The sequence below is a fragment of the Convolutriloba macropyga genome, chromosome 14, assembly GCF_964194025.1.
Source record: "Convolutriloba macropyga chromosome 14, txConMacr16.3, whole genome shotgun sequence".
Taxonomy (NCBI): Eukaryota; Metazoa; Xenacoelomorpha; order Acoela; family Convolutidae; genus Convolutriloba; species Convolutriloba macropyga.
The window spans coordinates 16,833,333-16,850,954 of NC_134481.1; the positions used below are offsets into that span (position 1 = coordinate 16,833,333).

At 37.9% G+C, this 17,622-nt stretch overlaps 2 protein-coding genes across 5 annotated transcripts in view; both read right to left on the reverse strand.

Annotated features, from left to right (window-relative positions):
• The window catches only part of LOC142353237 (glycine receptor subunit alpha-2-like), a 391,226-nt gene that overhangs the window by 197,919 nt on the left and 175,685 nt on the right, over positions 1-17,622 (reverse strand). The gene's annotated exons all lie outside the window — the stretch shown is intronic.
• LOC142353236 (host cell factor-like) overlaps positions 4,474-17,622 on the reverse strand; it is a 51,690-nt gene continuing 38,541 nt past the window's right edge. Inside the window, exons 12-19 of one of the 2 annotated variants that reach the window (XM_075405467.1) lie at positions 16,517-16,679; positions 12,547-12,621; positions 11,240-12,387; positions 10,514-10,882; positions 8,185-8,370; positions 7,371-7,642; positions 6,962-7,105; positions 4,474-4,803 (exon numbers count right to left, since the gene is read on the reverse strand). In XM_075405467.1, coding sequence (XP_075261582.1) covers positions 4,755-4,803; positions 6,962-7,105; positions 7,371-7,642; positions 8,185-8,370; positions 10,514-10,882; positions 11,240-12,387; positions 12,547-12,621; positions 16,517-16,679 — 2,406 coding nt within the window. In that variant the 3' untranslated portion in view covers positions 4,474-4,754. Of the gene's footprint in view, positions 4,804-6,961; positions 7,106-7,370; positions 7,643-8,184; positions 8,371-10,513; positions 10,883-11,239; positions 12,388-12,546; positions 12,622-16,516; positions 16,713-17,622 lie in introns of both variants that reach the window. The other variant, XM_075405466.1, reaches the window with a different exon arrangement.

The window sequence follows — 17,622 nt, forward strand, 5'->3', positions numbered from 1 at the left end:
CAGTGGATAGGGTAATAACGCAAGAAACGAGCGATGTGAACGAAGTGGAGAAGAAAAGTGAGGACCACGAATAACGGTTTTTCCGTTCAAAAAAACTTTATCAACCAATCCCCTTATCGGAACGCGCCATTCAATTCAAATTGGCTCAGAAATTCCATGGCTAAAAAAGGTCAAAGGGGAAATTGGAAGGCCTTTACGAGGTGCTGGCCATGAGATCTAACATTCTAATCGTTATTAACACCAGATCAAAAATTAAAGTGCCTGGTAAATCAATTGTAAGAGTTCGAAATAGCAGCATCTCCAAATTTGGCAGTCAAATGGAACGCCAGAGTCCCTTAAAAATCTATGCGTACAGACGTGGGGCCCGAAAACGGATAGATCTCGTGGAAAACAAAACAAGAAACAAAGCAATATTAAGGAATTTACAAAGAAGATAATGGGAGGCAAAAGGGTAAAGCATAAACGAGGTGAACTTGAAATCATTGTATCGTCTTCCAAAACAAATATAGCACGAGCCATTTGATGTCGTGGGCCAAAAACTCCTGATTGCGCGACCCTCAGAGCAGAACAATCTTCTGCAATTGGATAATTGCCTGGGGAATTGCTCCGACCTGCAGCTTCAAGCGCACCTCTCTCGGCATTACAACAAATTCCTCCCATCCATGCTGAAGACAGCAGTAAAAAAAAACCAACGAACGCATGAACCTAGAAGAAGACTCGATTACTTTGAAAACTTCAACAACTCATCTAACTTTCTAATCGAACCTCCACCAGGATGCAAATGCCGCGCCCGAGTCAAAAACATCCAGCCAACATCCGTTCTTAAAACGGTACAAGCGACAGCAGCACAGGCCCCAGAAGAAAGGAACAACTCGCCAGTCATTGGACAGGTCTCAACTACCGATCCCCGAATGCAATATCTCATCGGCAATAGGAGCCCGACACATGATGACGTTATCTCCATGAAGCAGAGCTAGGCATCAAATTCTGAATAAAACTGCAACTGAATAACTGTTTAAATTGTTTAATATTATCTATCACTAATTTATTATTTTTGTAATTATGTTATTTTTTTTAAATGTCACTGTTGTGCAATTTTAATGAAAAATGTGAGCGGTAGGTCATACATGTACATCAGTCGTTAATTTAATGCAGTAAAATAAATGCGATGTAAAATTTAATTCAAAAAACTTTGCTCTTTCTTTTCTTATTACTCATCTTTCATTTTGTCATTTCCCGTTGTCTGAGTTTGCGTCTCTTCATTCTTGTTTTACTTCCGCCTCGTGATTAAACGTTATGTTCATAAAAACCTTTTGTTGAAAAGCACTTTAAATTTCATTATTTTGCAATGATCATTTCGAATTCAGTCATTTAATATCTCTCTTGATTTCGCACCTCTTAGCATAGGAACATAACTGATTAAGTAAAACGCTTAGCGGATTCATCTCTAGAAAGTAAGCCCCGCGAGGACTGTACCATTAAAGTAAAGTACGGCAATCTCTAAAGTTTTTTTGGGCAATACATTTTTTCTGGTGGAGATAACTTTTAAACTCTTCTATGTGGGCAGAACAAGATTCTGTTGACCGCTTTTGTTGAGAAATTGAGAAGATAACGCTTGAGAGAAGTCCGAACAACTTGATTTTGGAATTTTTAAGCTTCACGACGTTAAAGCAATCGCAATCAAAATCACCAGCGTTGAGACGATGAAATGAACTCCTGAAAACTAAGACTGACTAGAACGTTGATAAAACTTCTAGTGAACGCAAAAAAAGCCAAAGTGAAAGTAAACTGAAGTTAGAAACCAGTCGAAAACTGTGTAAACTCTCAGAATAATTACTTTAATTGGTAACCGTTACAATCAAAACCGTGCACAATAATTGCGACGTATAATGTATTCCAGGTTACTTAAGAATTAATACACGTCATTTTTTGTGTCATCTAGTGGTTGCCACTCCCAACAAACCACTGTGCATGGCTATGCGTCACGTGCACTGGGATGCATCCTGGAAATCGCGGGACGGTTATCGCGCAAATATGATCCATGTAGCACGTTGACTATGGTTAAAAGATTAAACGAGATGTCTAAACACTCGCCAAATTTTGCCTGGGCCGTTATTAGTCCCTGCAGTCAGCGTCTTGAGGGCTTTATCACTGATTACGGTTTGATTAGTTTTGTAACCATTTGAAGTGTATACATCTTGAATATTACAATTCTAATTTGCTTCCTGTTCTGAGATGTTTTGACTACTTTGTTAGTTTATCTGTGATTTTCCAATTGTATTCTTCCAACTCGTTGAATTGCTTTGAGTAGAAGTTGCACATAGCAAATGAAAGAATATGACTTACAGTCATTGCGTTTCGGATTTCATTTAACTTTCGTTTTTCCTGTTTTTGAAAACATTTTTGCTTTTCTTAAACCTCATTCAATTTGCTGTTCTTGATAATCAAAACCCCATTCCAAACTTTAGACGTAGCGCCGGTTTTATCTCAACAATGCAAATCTCTCATCCAGAGTTATTATCAAGTGTCTCTTTTTTTCGTTTACAGGACAAACATCAATGCATTGAACAATACTCTTAGATCAACAAAACTCGTAAGTTAACTACATTTCACGCCCATGTTTAGATTTATAAACGTATGGAAATTCGTGACCTTAGGCGACGTTAGTTCAAGTTTGGTTATATCCGTCACAATTTTGTTGCGATTATGGGGCAAGCATGACAATATTTCCAAGCTATAAGTAACTCATTTACACGCTTCACCTTTCTCCACGGTTGCATTATCCAAGACTAAGGGTCAATTAGACAGATGAAAGAAAACCTAACCGGTGATAAAATTAAGAAATGTCCATTTGATACTATGTACATTAAGACAATGCGCAGTTTTAAGATTAACCATATCAATGATTACAAGAGCCATTGTCTTTGACCGGGACAGCAAGTAATAACCAACAAAATTTTGGGCAAGAAATTTTTACGCTAATTACATATTCAAAATCGCAGAAGTGGGTTGCGTTCATCCGTGATTTCTAGTGACAAAATTCATATTTTTTTCCAGGATAACACTTACTTCCACGATTTGAGTAGAAAAATGCATGCTCTGCAAGGGTGGGGATTGGTGGCCGAGTGAGGGTCAATTTCTATGAACTGCCATTCAGACCATAAGTATGTCTCCAAAACGGATTCTGTGAATCGCATACTTGAAGACTAGTGAGCTGAAGGTCTCTAAGAGCACTTAATGCCAGCTGAGCGCTACCTGTTTATCCCGTTTTTGAGGACTAAAAGTCAATTAGGTCAGACGAAAAATCGGTCAAGCAAAAAATCACACAAAAGATCAAACATACCGTGCAGATTGCCGGAAAATAGCCTCCGTTGATTCCCATAACTCTATTGGGATTGAAAGAAAAGAAAATATCAACAAAAATTGGTTTTTGTATAAAAACCTTTTTAAGTGCAATTTATTTTGATGTCATTTCGTAATTGAACATACTCCTGTCTCTCAGAGAGAGGCTACAGAGTTCAGTATCATTACCAATAGGCATTATAGATAGTAACTAAAACTTATCAGAACAATGTTCAAGAACCGGGCATCTAAAAATGGGCTTTATGGCTTTATCCCGTTTCTATTTCTGACTTTGATTTTTTTATACTGATTCTCTTCATTTTGAATTGCTTTGCTGAGCAGCTGCTGTTTAAAAGGACTTTGAGCAGAATGACAGAAGAGTGAAACTAGCCTAGAAAAGTCAAAAAGATTTCACCCAAAATGTCGAAAAAGCGGGAAAATGGGTAAAGCGAAGAAAAAGTTCGACGAAGTTAAAAAACATAGCAGGAAAAGTCGTGACGTACAATTCAAAGATTTTTCATTAACTAAACAGAAAACTAGACCTAGAACGGACTATGAAGGGATTGGGAAAACCATTTAGAAAAAAAATCCGATCCAAAAAATCGAAAAAAAACAGTAAAATCAAAGTGAAATTGCCGCATGTGAACAAAAATCCACCAGCGAGAAAGCGAATCTCGTTTGTTCAATCTCCGTTCAAGCACCGTTTTCTCACCCTGCTTTAAATTTAGAGCGAAAAAATTTCACGCCACAAAACCACTCGCCTTTTCGCTCCATTTCCTGTTTCGGCGTGACCAAAATCACTACTCCAATTTGACTTCAAAAATCAGGAAAATGTGTTAACAGATCTGAAAAAAAACATAGCGCCCCAATACAATTCAAATTCTTTGAATTGTAAAAAAATAGCGCTATAATAGCCGGCTGAGAAGATGAGGGCGGCTATTAACAAGAATAAACTTCGTTTGAGAGCAATTATGGGTTTGGGACATTTTACACGATGGTCAGCCAACTGAGTACGTCATCTTTTGTTCGATAGCGAAATTCCTTCGATGGCAGTAATTCTTGAGCACTTGCGATCTATCATTCCTTTTGTTTTATCTTAAAGCTGACTAGTCTCCCGTAACAATAAAAACGCACAGCTAAAACATCTAGTTTGACCAACTCGTTTATAAATTAACATTAAGAGAGAGAGACACTGAAATTTGGAAAGGAAAATTCAACTTTATAATCTGAAAACTAGATCATCAAGAATAGTGAAATAATGACTTAGAAGACTACTGCTGCAGAGTGACGATAATCACATTAATAAAGCAATACGAAAATTAAAGTCTGTTTAATGAAATAAAGTGTTTGTGTTTATTAATGCTTCGCAGTAGGCAGATGAGCTGAGTAGACTAGACTGCAGTGAGGTCCATTCAGTGAGCTTCTTCGAATTTAGCTCGTTTCATGTGCTGCTGGGACAACCTACAAACACACATGCAAACATTTTAATTGTCATTCCTCCCATGCCCCGGACAAAGCAGTTGCAATGATTAAGCGCTCATACAATTGGGGAATCCTTGAATTAATCTTACGGCTCGCATAAATCTGTGCGCGGTTAGCTTTTGATATCGTTTTTAACCTTGCGCGTATTTGTATAAACTTGTTGAATTAAAGCTAAATTCAAGACCTGACTTTAATCACCGCTAACTGCACATTTGAACCACCCATCCATCTCATTAGACTACTTAGTTTGAAAAAAGAGTGAAACTAAATAAAATTAATAATAGACAATTTCGAAATCTAACTTTCTCTGTAATCTCCACAAATTGCGATTCCAAATCAATATTCTCAGAAGACCTTGTGATACTGATCATATTGAATCAGTGGGCTGCAAAATATTAGACAAAAAGCAAACATAGACCGACTAGCATTGGACGATATGTTCTTGAAATACTGGCGTCGCAAACAATTTGAAAGAAGGCATAGGCTAGACTAAATTCTGCCTAGATGGGGGAGGGGGACTCGATTCTGACTAGGTGGGGGAGGGGGACTCGATTCTGACTAGGTGGTGGAGGGGGACTCGATTCTGCCTAGGTGGGATAACACCAGCTATCTATGTAGGGTCATCGCTCACATTCTATTTTAGCAACAGACAATCTCTGAATGAAAGAAATTCAAATCGTCCAAAAAAAATGTGAAGCGTGAAAAGGTAACAGAATGAAAGAAGCAGAATGCAAGGCATTTTATTGAATTTAATGCTGTTCCTAACTCTACTCTTAACATCAGCATTCAGGATTAAACATTGATCTTAACAATATCATTCCATAATTCTACAAAACTTGAATAGATTCGTTTCAATAAATCGCTTTAAATTTGAAATAATTTTGCCAAAGTAATAGAAATCTCTGCATTATATGCATTGCTGACAACTGAGGATGCGACACCACAGAGCTAAATCTACATTTTCATGGTCAAATTTGACCAGGCCCTCATCTAAAATCCGCGGCGCTATGTTAATACATGGAATTTATAGAACGTCTATGGATTTGGGTTACATTTGCAAAGTAGGCCATATTTGAAGGGAATGAGAATGCCCCGAAAAGTATAGGAAAAAATACTTTTGCTAATTACTGTTAGTTTTTTAATTGAGCCTTTTATACTGCTCTCAAATAACTTCATTTACAGCGAAAGATCCTTATTTGACGTTAACGATCTTAAAACAGGCAAAATCAATTTTTGGGAAAAAATTATTCATGGGTATGAACAATCAAGTAGCTCCAATAAAGGTCAAAAATGACGTCACCCACGCATTTTAGTCAAAAAATTTCTTGGAATGAACAAACATAAACAGACCAACGTCGGATAAATTGCTCTCGAACCTCGCGCCGCGAGGGGGGGGGGGTTCCTAGATAAATTTTTATGGGTACAAAAATTCAAAGTCGGAATCCGAAAACAGACGTTTACAATAGTTGCTTCAAACTTCGTTCGAGAGAAATTCAACAGCTGATATGAAATTAAGAACGGTCGAAGAGAAGGCCAATAGCAGCATCACACAGCAATTAAAAATATGAGCCAAAATAGGCCAGAAGTTAATATATCTTTTGCAAATTTCAGATGCAGGAAGCATTAAAAAGGTAGATGTAAAAAAAAATGGTTTAAATTTCATTTGGCCAGACAGACATGCAAAAAATGCAGTAAAAGACCCACAGGATCTAAGAAATGTTACAAACAACCGACTAACGTCGGGCGAATTGTTCTCAAACAACTGGCGCGCTTCAAACTCTAAGATCTACCCTTTACACCATAAATCTATGTCTCCAAAAGTTTTGGTGAATCGCACACTTAGAGTCTAGTAGGTCGAAAAACTCTAAGACAAATTAATGCCCTCTGGTCAATACCTGTTTATCCAGTTTCTGAGGACGAAAAGTCAAAAGGTTCATACGAAATATCGCAAGGCAAAATCGCATAAAAAGATTACAGTACGAATATAATCGCTATAAACTTTGTTTTAGTGCATTTAAAGGGTTAAGCGTAACAGTTTCTCTCAGCTGATAATAAAGTAGTATGGCCAATAAACTTGATGATAAACTTATGCACCAGCAAATGACGATAGTATCTAACACACCGAGAAAGAACTTACACAGCAGCTGCTGCTCCATGTGACGAAGACGGGACAGTGGCTGATCTCTTGGAGGGCGAGGAAGAAGTTTGTTGAGTATTAGTAGGGAGGAGCGAATCACGAGAAGAGTCTTGTAGCCACCTCACTTGAGTTGCCGGCCCATACCTAAAACAGTTGCAATAGATTTGACAATTTAAGTTGCGATCTAGAAATCATTCAACCAAAGTATTCAATATTTCGAGGAAAATTAATCTACTATAATTACAACCACCACCACCACACGCACGCACGCACACACACACACACATACACACTGTAGGAAAAATAATCTCCATTCTGAAATTTTTTAATTTTGCTATCAAGTCACATGAAAAAAGGCCTACAAATGTAGAATACTTATCACAGATATTGCTAGAGATCTAATACTCACCCTTTCTCGTTTCTGGCTGCAATTCTGAATATGATAGCTGGTTTGGTACTGTAATCAATATGGGCTGACACCAGGTGTGAGTTATGAACTGTGCAATGAGGAGGCACTCCACAGAACACTCGGATGAAGGCCAGCTGTTGGGTAGGTCTGGATTGAGAGGGAGCTTGCAGTTCTGGCTGTGTGTTACGTACGGCCAGGTACACAGAGTACTCCAATATTTTGCCAGCTGGGTTCTGGGGAGGTTCCCAGCTCAAGTTTGCGCCTTCTGGGCTCTGAAAAGAACTCACTATTAACAATACAAAATTGAAGGTTCATTAGTCCATTTTTTATTTGTCCATAACAAAAGTAGTTTCATAAAATCCATTATTTAACAAGAACATGGATGTAGCACTGCATGCCGGAAAAATAAAAACGTTCACTATTTGTTATTGTTCGAAGCCAGGATTGATATCTGCCATAGTTTGCTCAAATGATAAATCTTGAGAGCCTCAATTTTACGAACTGGCATAGAGCTTTTCGTATCTACTCTGTTTTGCCCCCCCTCCCCCCAGCTTAGTAGGCTTCTATCTTTTACGCCCCCCAGGCGCACGTGCGATAGTAACGTTCTATATAACATATAATTTGTAACTGGGGGGGGGGGGTGAAAAAAACACACTGGGGGGGGGGGGTTCAAAACAATAGATCCAGCTTTGCTTATGTTAATGCTTGATGAGCACCCCTACATGAATCCCACCAATTGTGCACATGAAAACCTTAACAGAAATGTTCCATTTTAACCATTGACTGAACCAACTCGATTGAGCCATTTAGATACCTTGCTAATTTTGATGGAAGACGGAGCTCCTGGAAATCCAGGCACACATGTTTTGAAAGCGGCCACTGGACTGAATCCTCCCCTTCCACATGCATTGATACCAGCCACTCGCAACTTGTAAGCAGTTCCTGGCTGAAGATCTACCTGCACACATCCACTTAAGTCTCCTACTCCGCCTGTTTCGTCCTGCAATGCAATCAAATATTAACTATGGTCAAATCAAAGTTGGCAACAATTAATAATGGGCAAATTTCGAATGAGCAAATTTCAAGTGGATCTTCTGACCCCGTATATTTGTGCTCTCCGTGTTTTTAATGTAACATAGCTGGCAGACTGCCAGCAAATAGCTGCGATAGCGTCGTACATCTGCAGTCTCCAAAAGATAGTTGTAAAAATGACAAAGATTTCTTTTACTAATTGGTGAGATTATTTTGTGATTATGAATCTGCAGAATTTATTACTGCTTCTAATAATTGCCCTCAACTAAAATTCAATTAGGTGAGTTGGGTGCGACTAGTAAGGCGCAAGGCTCTAAGAGCTGTTCAGCCACTTAATACCCTCTGAGCGTTAGCTGCTTATCCTGTTTTTGAGGACGAAAAATTGAAAGGGTTAGACAAAAAATTGTTCACGCGAACAAAACCACAGGACTAATATAATTGCAACAAATCTCCTTTGAGAGCAATTAATAATTTTTTCCAGCAAAAGACCACAAATAAATTGAAAAAAATGTTTTGTACAATCATGACTAACAGTTAATGCAAAGCTCACTAACAACTTTGATTCTGAAAAAAGGAGAAAAAAATTGAGAAAAACTGCCAAAAAATCTCATTTTTTGTCAAAGTTTATAGAAAATAAACTGATTTGTTAAAAAACTCATTTTGCAATAGAAAATGATTAGAAGCATTGCGATTCAATTCAGGTATCAATAAAAGCAATTAAACATCGCAATCGGCCAAAAAATGGCCTAAAATTCAGTAGAATGGATGAAAAAGATCAAATTAACGCAAAATTCTCTTCAATTACCAAAAAGCTTCACAGGGCTTTCGAGACTACCTGAATTTCAACCCTTTAATCTATAGTAGCCCTTCAGACAACACGAAAAATTCAAAACGAGATAATAAAAGGCTGGAAAAAGCCGCACGTGAACAAAACGATTAGCTCGCTTAGCGATAATTTTATTCACAGCTACCATTCTCGCTGTTTCAAAAGAAGGTATGAACAAAATAAACACTTCCTCCGTTCTGAAAAATTGTTCATTGATGGAAGAAGAGCCGGAAGAATGTCTGAAACGCCTCGTAGACATCTTCGTCAAAAAACTTTCAAATAGTAGTTTCACTCTTCTAATTTTTATTACGTTTTCCAATACTGACTCTAATGATCCTAGACAGTTTTGCCGAGCAAGAGCTGTTTTCAAGCACTATGCGCAGAATGAGATGATTGGAACTAGCCGAGATTTTACGCAAAATTTTGAACAAGTTGTGAACTCAAGAAAAGCGAAACTTTTGTCCGACGACGTAGCTAAATACGGCCACTAAAATAGCAGCTTGAGAAAATGAGGGCGTATATTATAAATCAGAATCACCTCTTTGAATCGCAAAAACAGATCACCATTACTCCTCTCCGAGTCGTAAAAAAGAATGCGCGCCCATAATCTTTTTTTTCAAACATGTAAATTAATAATATAACCGAAAGGTTAAAGTTTACATGCCTTCAGAATAATCAGGAATATTTTTTGAAATAATCAAAATTATACATTAATCTTCTGGTTATTAATTGATGTTACCCATTAAGCTGTTCGTTCCACTATATATAAAAAAAGACACGAATGATCCTAACTGTCTATCTATTGGAAAATTTTCATGCTGACGTTGCAAAAACTCTGTTAAAGTTCTTTTAAAAGAGTTTTGTTCTCCGTCGCCCTTACGTTAAAGGGTAACTTATTCCATTTTTGTGTGCTCTTCATAATCACTTTGTTGAATTGTAAAAACAACCGACTAACGTTGGCCAAACTCCTCTCAAAACACTACCGAGCGATTGGCGTTCCCATTAGCTAGCTGCAGTTTAGGGAGGCTAGCTTTAGCTTGAAGGGCGGGAGGTATGGGGTAAGCATGGGGTGGGTCGGTGGGGAGTGCGATTGGTGGCTAGTGTGCGGAGTTACGAGGTTGAGAGGGTGAATTGTTGGGGTTGATAGCGGAGGGGGGGGGGGGGGGGCTAAAAATGCATAAGACCAGCAGGACTAATATAATTGCAAAACTTTGTTTGAGAACAATACAAAAACCAAGCGAAGTCCAATTAGCTAGCTATTGCAGCTATTAGTAAGAAACCTTACATCTGGGTGAGGGTTGTTGGGATTTGGCAGAAAATAATGGGAAACGACAGTGCCGGTGCCTTTAATGATCCCAACGTCCATCCAATTTGGATCCCTCTGCTGCACTGGAACTGTCTCCTGCTGCAATGCATGTGGAAGATGATGCTGTGATGTCTGGGATCCCAAGCGAGTAATGTCTGGAGCTGTGCTGCTGGCACTTGTTGTAGGAGCTGCAAACGAGTTGTTTGAACGACTGTTGATGGCGGAAGTCTGGTGCTGTTGGTCTATGGGTGGTGGCTGTTGATTTGGCCGATGCGTTTGTTGTTGCATCAGTTGAGCCCCATTCGATGAAGGCATCGGCTGGTCTGCGTAGCTCATAACTGGTCCACTCTAAACACGGAAGCAGACATTTATAGATCTCGTTAGCTTGCTAATTTATCAAAGCCTAATGCAATGACTACAGGAATTCTTGCTGTTGCTAACACCCATCTATAGTTTGTGCTTTTTGTTTGATTCAAATAGTTTGTTGTATAGAACGTTAATTTCCACCAAATAGCATGTGTGTGTTTGGAAGGGGTAAAAACATCATTTATTTCTTTTTTAATTCACTCACGTGCATCTTGAGGCATTAATATTAATTATCACATATTTTTTGCATTCGGTTTCATAACAATCTTCCGCAAAAAAAACGATACGTTAAAATCTATAACCATACTTGAGAAACGAGTAGGCATGAATCTGTCTTACAGTGCTATAATGTGTTGGATTTTGGGATGTTGAGTTCTGGATAATGTCTAGTGCCTCTTGTAGCAAGTCATTTTCTGATCCGGCACACATTGCGCTGGACGACACTTGAACTGGCATACTACTTCGATCGACATGCACGTTCGCCAAGTTGGCCAAGGCATTTGCTGCCTCCGAGTCGTCCATACTTTTTGCATATTGCACTATTGAATTCTGGAACTCGGCTAAAACTGCGGCGTCTTCACTTGTATCTGTTCCGCTTTGGTTGGATTGCACGTGCGTGGGCGGCTGTGAGGTCATAGGGGGGTTCAGCTGCGCATCCGGAGGTAGTTGGTCAGTGGATAAGAACTGGTCGACTCCAGATGATGCAACAGCCATCAGATTTCCAGGGCACTGCTCATCGGGACTTGGAGAGGGTAGGTGTTGCGATTGGATTCCACCATTCGAATTCAATTCACCAAAAGTTTGCATCGGTTCCTCAGATTCGGGCTGTGAGAGGCTTTCTACGGGAGAAGGATCACGATGCGATGCGACAGGTTCAGCCATCTCAGGTTGCTTCAAATCTTCAGTCTTTGGCTCCGTGTCGTTAACTAAAAACCCATCTGCAGAATGTGATGCTGCAAAGGCATCTTGTTCATCTTCAATTTGCTGAGACTTCTGATCAGTTTCTTCTTTCATCTCAACGTCTTTTGATCCAACTTCGGTTTTTTGATCTTCAAGGGCAGTGTTGGGCTCAAGCAGTTCATCTGGATTGTTTATGGTCTCAGACTGAGGATTGGAGGAATCGGAAACCTGTTCCGCTTTCACGTCATCTCCGTCTGTCTTCTCATTCTGCTCTTCTAGTTCCGTTGGCGGTTTTGGTTCCTCTTCATGTTCGGGCTCGGGTTCCATATTCTCAAATTCTGAGGTCAAGTAATTAGAAGAAGGTTCCTGTCCGTGAATCGTTTCTTGTCTGGCTTCCTGAACCGAGTTCTCGAGTGTCACAGACGATTCGCTTTCATCGTGAACAATTCCGCCATTTGCGATTTCAGACTCCTCTGTGGTCTCTTCGGGCAATGGTGCCTCGGTTATATTCTCTTGTTGCTCTTCCTCCGGTTCGAACCCACCCCCATCAGCATGAAAGTCAGGGGACAGAGGCGCAACAGTCATTCCTGGAAACAGACAGCCCAACTCTAGTTAGCTGATCGACTTGAGATCTCTTCATTGTTATACGGCTTAGTATTCGATCTTAATTAACCTAACAGGCAAACAAATTCCGCGATAAAGGCAACAGTAGCTGCTGAAAAATTGATGGGTTCAATAAGACACACCTGGTTTAGGTTGAGATGTTGTAGTATCCATCAAGGCATTTTCAGGGGGCATTTCTTCATCCAAGTTGGTCAACACTGAAGCAAAATAATAACTTCAATATTTCTCCACGTATGGCGTTTTTACACTATAAAATTTTACTACAGGAATTTGTCTTTCTAGCGGTTTCTATGAACCCTACATTTAGAGACTTGTAACTATCTAAACCAAATTTAATAACTAAATAGCCCCGGGCTTTACCAGCTTATCCCGTTTTTGAGGACAAAGTCTTAAAAAATTGCTTAAGAGCAATACTGCTCTTCAAGTTCTAAAAGATCAAAATGACTCAAATAAATGCTAATAGATTCGTCTGAGTGAGAACGAGAAAAAAGATCAAGCGAGTTCAAAAGGAGAACGCGTGAACAACAGCTTTAAATTATGGTGTTGTCGATCGATGTTGAAGACAAAAAACACCATAGCATCACGAAAAATGGTGCAGCAACAACAGCACCATGTATTTTTCTCTCCTTTCAATTGCTGTTTCAATTTTGCCATCAGAGCCAGAATAAATATTTATGGAATGTTGCACTCAATTAAATTTAGGTCTTCAATTAAACTTTATCGAAACGGTCACCTGACTGTGTGATAAAACTGATATTTTATCAATGCTAAAATTTGTTAGAAATTGTGAAATTAGCTCCACTGAGGGAATTAAATGAAATAACATCATCACTCTAATCAATTCGATGACGATATCAACAATACCTTAGTCAGTTGATCCAAAACGCCTTCAACTAATTGATAAGTCCACAGAAAATTAAATCAACAGCTAAATTTCAGGCTGATAGTTGCTATATAGAACGCTGAAACATTCATCAACAATACAACAAACGCGAGAGTACCTTTCTAATTTAGTTATGATCTCAATTTTTTGTCTTGAATTTCATGAACATAGCCGGCAGATTGCCGGAAAAGAGCCACAATAGACGCTTGTGGCCTCCCATGAATTGAAACAACTAAAGAAATAAGATAGACAGATCGCCCACCAGGTCATCAATAGACAAGACTTTTTGGGTTAGATTCGGACTGTCAATTTTATGACACATACGGTCTATAGAGGAAAAAGCCCTCATAGATTTTTCGAAATCGATATTCGAAATCAAAAACTCAAGACTAATACTAAAGTTTTAGGGCATTTAAGTTTGGCACTACTTAGATGCACACAACTGATCTTTAACTAGTACATGTTCATTATTCATTAAAATTAAAGTTCCATTAAGTGAGTTCGGAAGTAATTTTTTAGTGAGGTGGGTCACGCAATTGAACTAAAAGCAGAAATGACGTCACGCGCACTAACTGCAAAGCAGTAGAAGTCACTGAAGTCATTGAAAAAGTCAATTCCAAGAAGTCAGGTCCGTAAGAATCATCGATGGAGACGACGAATTAATAAAACATAGCAGGAAAAGTCCTGAAATACAATCCAAAGAATTGAGTGACACAGAGACCTAATGTACCTGACCAGGAGACCAATAAAAAAATAGCAGTCAAAAAGATAAATTCTCAAAAAAGGAAGAAACTAAAAACAAACAAACCAAACAAAAAAATAATTATTGCTAAGACCCTTGAAGCTTATACCCTGAAGGCCAAATATGACAAAATTCAAAATATTCATTAATCACACACACAAGCCTTGAAAGAGATTAATGTGCCACCAAAGGAATACATTCTTGAGAAATATGACCATTATTTAAAAAACAGAAATGCAGAATTTAAATAAAATTTCTAAAATCTGCCAGAAAAAACGTTTAAAACCTCTTTTTCTCTTTAGAGTTCTGTCATGCTATCCCTCTCCAAGACTTAAACAAGTTTTTTGGGCCAGTAAATTTTGTTAAACCCAGTAAGTGACAAAAAATCAAAATCTATAAAAAAAATTTCAACAAAATCTTGCTAAAATTCGTGATAATATAATAAAAATTTTAGTCTCCAGAAACTATCCAGTATTCCTATTTTGAGCCTTAATTTGTAGTTTTAATGGCTCATAAAGATCCATAAATTTGGAATATGGTAATAGCTTTCAGATAATAATTTTGGCCGTTGAGGTCAGAAACCTAAAAAATGACAAAGATTTTCTTAAACCAGAAATTGCAAGCTTTATTAATAAAAATTGCTGAATTTTGTGATAATAAAATAATGAAAACGGTTCCATTACCAATAATAAATGTTCAATATCCTATTATAAAATCCCAACGTTTCTTGACGGGGATGAAAAAATTTAAATAATGACAAGTAAATTTGATAAAAGCTGAAAATTTATCAGAAAATAGCTAAAATTCTTAATGTTAAATTTTTTTAAAAACACTCCCTCACCACTGGAAACTATGCAATAACCTATTATCAAACTCATGGGGACGTTTTTTGACACCGTGACCAGAAAAAGCTTCAAAGATGACAAAAATTTTCAAAAAACTAAAATTGTAAAAATTAGTATAGATTTGCGTGTTTATGTTTGGAGTACCAAAATATATAGCTCTTAAAATGGCCATAAACAGTAATTATGTCCTGCAAAAGACATTTGTCAGCATTTACAAATCTCAATTTTAGACAGGTCCAAAGAATTAAATGAATACGAAAATTTTCCACATTTTGGGCTCAAGGACTCTAAAAATGACCTTTAAACCTTGATTCACTGACGTCCCAGTAGCTTCACCACTCTGAGTACTTGAAGGACTACTTGATGCCAGCTGAGCTTTACCTGTTTATCCCGTTTTGAAAGCTGAAGGTCATGAATAAAGGTTTGAAACCATCTAACAAAAATTATTAAAAAAAGAGAGAGCAGGACAAATCCTGGCGTACAATTCAAAGAATTTTCACTAAACAAAAAACTAGACCTAGAATGGTTTATGAGTGAACTGGTAAAACCATTTCCAAAAAAATCAGATCAAAAATTTTTAAAAAAAATAAAATCAATGTCGAAATGCCGTATGTGAACAAAAAACCACTAGCGAGAAATGGAAATTTGGATAAAACAAAAAACATAAACCAACAAATTTCGGAAGAATTGCTCTTGAACGACAACAGGCGAGGCAATTCAATTCATCAGGGGCTCTAGCCTAGATCAATTTTTCTTTATGGGTGCAGAAAACTATAACCCCACCGGGATTCGAAACACTGACCTCTCGATCCATGGCCACCCTCATTAACCACTGCGCTACAAGTCAGTTAATTCTGCTACGCCGCAACCGATTTTATATTAGCAACTTCGGAGCACTAGAGATCACTCAAAAATGATGAACGAAAGCGTGGAAAAGTCATTTGAGAAGTCAAAGAATGTTATAGAGGAAAAGCGCAAAATTGTCAAGCGAAAGATTTGCATAAAAAAGACACACACGTTTACAATAATTGCTATGAACTTCGTTCAAGAGCAATTAGAAATAAGACCTAGAATGAATCATGAATGAATTGTGAAAAAAAATTAAAATCCTATCCAAAATATCGAAAAAACAGTAAAATTCGAAGTGAAATTGCCGCATGTGAACAAAAAACCACTAGCGAGAAAGCGAATTTTTGTTCAAACACCGTTTTCTCACTCTACTTTAAAACTAGAGCGCAAAAATTTCACGCCGCAAAGCCATTCGCTTTTTCGCTCCATTTCCTCTTTCGGAGTGACCATAATCACTACTCCAATTTGACTTCACAACTCATGAAAATGTGTGAACAGATCTTAAAAAAAGACATCGCCCCATTAAAATTCAAATGCTTTGAAATGTAAAAAGGCGGAGCACCAATACAATCCAATTCTTGGATTTTTAAAAAAACCACAAAGTCCCCATTAATATCCGCTATCGCTTCGCGGCTACCAATCAAATAAACCCATCAAATTTTATCATAAAAAATCATTAACAAAATTATTAACAGCCTAGCAACAACAATTTCGTAAACGATAGCGCTATTCAATGATACCCTTTTAATATGTCTGGAATAATTGTTAATTACCGTTATCACCCATGCCCATTGACAGTGGATTCAACATCTGAGGAGGTCCGCCAACATTGATAGTCGCACCAGCCGGGATTTTGATGATGTTTGAGGGTCCAGCTGCAGAAGTATGTATAGGTGCTGCTGAAGTCACCACTCCACCAGATGTTGCAATTTGAGGCTTAACAGTATTTGCAGTGCTACTTTGGATCAGCTGAAAGCATCCAGTACAGATCAATTTATTTGATGATAACGTGCTGCCCAATTAATAAACACATTTATCAAAACATAAAACACATGTGAAAAAGCGGCATACGACGAAAACAAAAAATGCAGTATAAATTGGCTGAGGTCACAGCTAATAAAATAAGCAAGAACATAGCCGGCAGATTGCCGGAAAATAGCCGCGATAGACGCTCGTGGCCTTCCAGGAATTGAAACACCTAAAGAAATAAGATAGACAGATTGACCACAAGTCCTTCAATAGACCACTAGACTTTTCGGGTTAGCTTCGGACTGTCAATTTTTGACACATACGTTCTATAAGGAAAACGCCCTTAAAGAGCTATTTCAAAATTGATATTCGAAATCAAAAACTCAAGACTAATAATCACAAATTAGGGCATATAAGATTGGCACAACTTAGATGCACACTATTAACTAGTAAATCTTCATTAAAAATTAAAGTTCCATAAGTGAGTTCAGAAGTCAATTTTTTGAGTGAGGTAAGTCACGCAATTGACCTAAAAGCAGAAACAACGTCACGTACACAAACTTTAACCCTCAAAGCAATAGAAGTCACTAAAGTCAATTCCAAGAAGTCAGGTCGTAAGAATCATCGATGGAGACGACGAATTAAAAAAAACCACGATGTGCCCAATAATAGCCGCTATCGCTTCGCGGCTATTAAAAAAAACTGTTGATATTTTTTAGTTCTCTCCGTTTATTTCTTTCTTTATTTAATGACAAGTCTCATTGGCTCTCTATTAAGCCAGAATTGACGCTTTATAGTTTTCATTCATATCTAACGTTCTAAACAATTTTTTGAAAATGTTTTCAAAATAAGTGCTTATTTTTTAGTTTTTCATTTCTTTTCCTATGAACTGATCTTGTCAATCGCAGTT